The 6000-nt window shown below is 46.5% G+C and overlaps 2 protein-coding genes across 2 annotated transcripts in view; one reads left to right on the top strand and one right to left on the bottom strand.

Moving 5' to 3' along the window:
* The window catches only part of LOC111980804 (neurexin-2-like), a 655826-nt gene that overhangs the window by 583572 nt on the left and 66254 nt on the right, over positions 1–6000 (bottom strand). The window contains exons 6-7 of the mRNA XM_070449631.1: positions 5059–5442; positions 2603–2806 (exon numbers count right to left, since the gene is read on the bottom strand). Coding sequence (XP_070305732.1) covers positions 2603–2806; positions 5059–5442 — 588 coding nt within the window. The remainder of the gene's footprint in view (positions 1–2602; positions 2807–5058; positions 5443–6000) is intronic.
* Positions 5613–6000, top strand: part of LOC139023384 (neurexin-1-like) — a 3271-nt gene continuing 2883 nt past the window's right edge. Inside the window, exon 1 of the mRNA XM_070436386.1 lies at positions 5613–5620. Coding sequence (XP_070292487.1) covers positions 5613–5620 — 8 coding nt within the window. The remainder of the gene's footprint in view (positions 5621–6000) is intronic.

A 6000-nucleotide genomic window follows, 5' to 3' on the forward strand; every position in this document is an offset into this window, starting at 1 on the left:
AATCAAAAAGTATCACAATAAATGTACATAACAATAACAAGGCTATATCTAGGGGGTACCGGTACCGAGTCAATGTGCTAGGGTACAGGCTAATCGAGGTCATTTAGAGAGTCATTATTCCTATTTCCTCTAGTAGCTTTTATCAGAAATGGCTTAACCATGTGGAAACAATGGCTCCATGGCTTTGTGGTTGTGGGTAAGAAACAGCTTGCCTTTTGTAGCCCCTCGGGTATGGAAACCAACAGCAGCAATATTAGGAAAAGGGTGATCTGCACACTCCAGCCACAGCGCACACTTCTACATCTGGATATACTAAGAACTATGCTAGAATATGCTCTCAACATGTTTTTCACTCGTCTTTAGTCTACACAGCTTCCTCTGAAACGCATGTCCTCTGTTAGAACATTGTAAAATGGCCACGCTCTGTTATTGAGTTAGTGGTCTCTTCTGCCCTCTGGTGGCGACAGGCTGTGTGTGCGTGTGGCTGAGGCTGAGGAGTGGTCTCGAGCTGTCAACCGCTACAGAATAGATGACTCAAACAGCCAGGAACCAGGCTCACTGTTATAGGGGGGAGGATTGCGACTGCAGATATGAATGTGATTATCCATTCGTCAATGACAAAATTGTTCACAGCTTGTGAGAGTGAGGTGTACAGTATGTTAACTAATGTGATTTTATGGAGTTTGGACTAAAAAGTCAAAAAAGAAAGCAAGTATTAGAGCATTGTTGTAATTTATGCAGCTGTGTCTTAGTCACAGAACGCAGAATGATTGATTTAAAACCATCTAATTGTAGATTGATAATCTAATCATGCAGTGTCATCATCCCTGATCACAAGTCGACATTTTCAGTGCAAAGTGTGTCCCTCTACACCGTTTCATATTGATCAATTAACTCATCTTTAATTAGGCCTATCTTAATGGTAAGCAACGTATCTCCAAGATCATCCTCTGATTCTATAATGATTCCACCTCCAATTAATTTCTTCCAAACGAGCTATGAATAGAAATGTTGATGTGGATTTGACACCTCTGGGCATTGTGGGATTTTGGATACGTTAGGGAGACAGCTAATAGGAGGAGGTAAACTAATATCTGGTTCATTTGGACACATTAGCACTATGGATTAGCATTTAGCTTCATTAGCTATGTGTTTAGGGGGGGCGTGATTGTTCTGGGCCAAGGCGGATGTGGGTATGTGTGTGGGTGCTGAGGCTCGCAGGGCTGAGCAGCATTGCCGTCACAGGACCTCCGACTGTGTGTGTGTGCGTGCATGTGTGTGTTTGTGGATTTGTGGGTGTAGCTGTGTGTAGCTGTGGGACAACACTGGACTCTGAGCCGGTCTCTCTGACTGTTTGATCCAAGGGCCGCAGACATACAGGCCATTGAAGGGATGAAAAGTTCCATCTTCTGAGCCTTGGCCAGGTGAGAGATGAGAGAGAGAGATGAGAGAGATGAGATAGAGAGCGAGAGATGAGAAAGAGAGAGAGAGAGAGAGAGAGAGAGAGAGAGCCAGAGAGAGAGAGCCAGAGGGAGATGATCGAGAGCCAGAGCGAGAGAGAGAGAGCCAGAGGGCGGCAGTGAAATGAACAAAGAGTCAGAGAGAAAGTAGAGAGTGAAAGCGAGAGAGAGAGAGAGAGAGAGATTGAAAGGGAGAGAGAAGGGTAAGATAGAGATAGATGAATATGCTATGGCATTATTGGAGGAACCATCCTCTCCACCACCACCTCCTGTCACTAAGTTGGTGGCCCACACTCCTGTATCCCAGGGTGCACCTGGGCCCCGTTTCTCCCCGGCTCCTGCTCTCTCCCTTTAAAAGATGGAAGACAAAGGGGTGGGCACCATCACTGCCTTCGGTCACAACAGTCTGCCAGGAGTCCAAACTTCTGGATGTTGGCAATGAAGCCATGTATCTACTTCCCCAGAGTCAGATGAATCATGGATACCATTATTATGTCTGCAGTTTGAAGGAAGCTGCTAACTAGCTCTAGCGCAACTGCTAATTAGCGTTTGTGCAATGACTGGAAGTCTATGGTATCTCCTAGCATGCAGATACCCATAGACTTCCAGTCATTACACTCAGGCTAGTTAGCATTTGCTCACAAACCTATCTGTAATTTCCATCATACTGGACGCAGAGAAAATGGTATTGACGAGTTCATCCGACTCTGGGGAAGTAGATCGTATCCCTTTAAGGCTTAGCGCTGTAGAATAATATGTTGCTGTTTCCTTATTCCATGTCATCGTTTTAAAATACATCAATATATTACTGCCTTCCAGTCTTTCTTTTTTGTACTAATTTAGAAAGATGTTAGTGTATATATGGACAATAATGTCTCTACCATTGTCTATAGCACCCTCTACTGGCAGACTGTCTGAACAACCAAACCCCTTTATGTTCCTTTAGCTAGAGATATCTCCATAGGGACCAGGGGAGAAACAGAGCAGAGAGGCTACAGGAGTAGGTCGAACTAGGGAAGCAGAGACAGGAGGCAGGCTTGCAGTGACAGACAAAGGCTCAGGTTTACGGGGTGGACATGGAGCTTGACGGAAGGGGTTAAGAGAAAATCAGAGGTTGTCATGGTGGGGTTGCCATTGGCTACCTAGGTTGACGGTCAGCTTGATCCTGCCACCGTCCAGCTCTAGCCGCAGGGTGTCGGCGGACTCTTTGGAGGTGGTGGCCATGAGGAGGCCGTAGGCCCGTTGGGACATGAACCGCAGCGCCACGTCCTCCGCCTCGGTGTGCATGGTGCCCGGGATGAGGATCTTCAGGTACATGCTGCTGTCGTAGCTCAGCACCGTCGCCTCTGTCAGGGGGCGGGGGTATGGAGAGGAATGTAGAAGCATGCACACATGAGCAGACGCAGATACAGGTTCAGACAGACAGGCACATACATTATGGAGTGACACAACGTTTAACAAGAGAACCAGAGATTACAGATCTGATATTGTAGTTTTCCCAATACACACATTGACACCCAGTGCAGAAAGGTCTTCCAAGGTTAGCACCGTGTCTTTTCTTTGACTAGAGAGGACAGTAAAGCGTTATAACAACACTAAGGGTGGCAGGTAGGCTGGCGGGTAGGAGCGTTGGGCCGGTAACCAAAAGGTTGCTGGATCGAATCTCTGAGCTAAAAATCTGTCGTTTTGCCCCTGAACAAGGCAGTTAACCCACTGTTCCCCGGTTGCTGATGAAGTAGATGTTGATTAATGGAGCCCCCCCCCCCCCCGCCCGCACCCCTCTGAATCAGAGGTTAAATGAGGAAGACAGTTGAAGGCATTCAGTTGTACAACTGACTAGGTATCCCCCTTTCCCTCTAATACAACTAACAGAAGATATGATGTAGATAATATCATAGACACGAACAGCAAAACCCCTGCAGCTGACTTTACGTAGATCCCGTCTGAAGAGATGATTGACAGCTTGCCTACGGAGGTCTCTCTGTATATGGGTAAACACATCTTGCCGTGGGCTAGGCTGATCCACCATGGGGACTTCCCTTATATTTTGGACGCATATGGTTTGGAGCACAAACCAAATGCTTTATTCAGACCACTGAAATCCACTTTAACACAAAGCATATCGCCTTTTGGCAAACAACTACTTGCTGTTGAATAAAACGGCCGACTCAAAAGGTTCGTTTCCAATCTCACTGTATTATTGAAGATCAAGTCCCACAACTTAAACGCTAATATTGAGTTAGACCACCCTGGTCAGACAAGCGACAACAAAGCACAATATTGTGTAACTCTTTTTCATACACTTGCAGTATAAGATAAACACACTAGAGGGCAGGGAAGCACCACACAAAAAACACAGCTCATTAGAAACAAACATTATACCAAAACTGGTACAAACTGACCGTTCGTTCGATGATGTTCAGTCCTTCACTGCCTTGATTTCAATCCAGACTCTTGTTACCATTGATCAGCCTACAACACAGCATCTCTGAGTTGTGCATTTCTAGCGTTGGAAAAAGTAGCCGATTGTCAGACTTGAGGAAAAGTAAAGATACCTTAATGGAAAATGACTCACGTAACAGTGAAAGTCATTCAGTCAAAAACTACTAAAAGTCTAAAAGTATTTGGTTTTCAATATACTTAAATATCAAAAGTAAATGTAAATGATATAAATCATTTTAATTCCTTATATTAAGCAAAACAGATGATTTAATTGAATTTACTGACACCCAGGGGCACAATCCAACATTCAGACATCGTTTAGAAACAAAGCATTTGTGTTTAGCGAGTCTGCCGGACCAGAGGCAGGAGGCATGACCATGTGTTCTCTTGATAACTGTGTAATTGGACCATTTTCCTTCCTGCTAAGAATTAGAAATGTAATGAGTACTTTTGGATGTCAGGGAAAATGTATGGAGTAAAAAGTACATTCTTTTCATTAGGAATGTAGTGAAGTAAAAGTTAAACTTTTCAAAACTATAATTAGTAAAGTTAAGGTAGTACTTCAATGTATTTTTACGTCGCACCACTGCATTTCACCTGGGTCTCGAAGGAGATATTACACGCTTTCCTTTAGTGCCTCGACAGCCAACAGCCTACAGCTAATTAGAATGGATCAGACATACGTAGCCACCAGCACGTTGTGTCACCCCCGCACAGACAGACAGAGAGCAGCCTCGCACCACCTGGATGTATGTGACAAGCCCAGATGGTGACAGTAAGCATCGTCGCTCTACCGAGCTCCACAAGCCTCCACCAGCCTCCCACCAGTTCAGTCAGCTAGCTCCCCACCCCTGCCAAGCCAACGCAGGACCAAATGCCACCCATCCCCAAGTGCACAGCTCCTTTTAGCACACTGTAGCTGGTGGATGCTTTAGAGTGGCACCAGGATAAGTCAGCCTCATCATCTAAGCCTATTATGACTAGGGTTAGCTCGCTTGTAAGCATGAAACCAAATGGAACTTAATCCCCACGGATCCCACTTCTGACATCGTCTCCCCACGGATCCCACCGCTGCCACCAAATGTCCCCATCCTGTTTCATCACCACCTGTTCCACCACTGCCCCGTTCTTCCCCAATTTCCCAGCCACTCCTCACCGATTTCACAGTTGCTGCCCAGGTAGCCGGTGCCGGTGCAGTCGCAGATGTAGCGGTTCCATCCCTCTTTACACAGGCCTCCGTTCCCACAGGGGGTGCTGCTACACCTCTTCTGCAGCTCGCGGGTGCAGAAGCTGCTAACGCCCGGGGAGCTCTGGATCTCGGCCAGGCGGCGCACGTCGCGGCTCTTGCCGTCGATGAAGAGGTCRCGGACGCAGCCCACGTAGCCGTARTTGAGCARGGCGGTCCAGACCTCGGGGGGCAGCACCAGGTCAGAGCGGGTCTCGGGGAGACCCCCCAGGAACATGTCGCTGTCCAGGTCCAGGATCTCACTGCCCTCGTTGGAGTTGAAGGGGATACTGCGGCTGTTCACCGAGATGGACCCTGGGAGAGGAGGCGGAGAGAGGAGGGTTATATACACATCATGTCACGTGTGTACAGTTCTCAATTGAATGTCACCGAGAAAACAGAAAGGTGCCGTACTGTATTTTTCCCGCAAACATCCTTTCTGAAATTAAAAGTAATCCAAGAAGTAATCATAAAGTTTTTCCAAAATGTATCGGTAATCCGATTAMAATATTTTTGCTGGTAACGCAACCGATTACAGTTTGTTTTGGTAATCAGATTCCATGCAACTGACTACATGTAATCAGTTCCTCCCCCACCCTACTGTATGTGTGTGTCACAGGAGGCTGCTGAGGGGAGGATGGCTCATAATAATGGCTKGAATGGAGTGAATGGAATGGTATCAAACACATGGAAACCATGTCTTTTCCATTAATTCCGTTCCAAACAGTACTATGAGCCCGTCCGGGCACCTGTGGTATGTGTGAATGTAATTGAAGCATTAGGCAAGATAATGTGTGTTTACATGTTGGTACTCTTGTGTTTGCGGGCAAGTGTGATTGAGCGCATGGGATTGTGTGTGTGTGTGTGTGTGTG

The sequence above is a fragment of the Salvelinus sp. IW2-2015 genome, linkage group LG3 (genome assembly GCF_002910315.2).
Source record: "Salvelinus sp. IW2-2015 linkage group LG3, ASM291031v2, whole genome shotgun sequence".
Lineage (NCBI taxonomy): Eukaryota > Metazoa > Chordata > Actinopteri > Salmoniformes > Salmonidae > Salvelinus > Salvelinus sp. IW2-2015.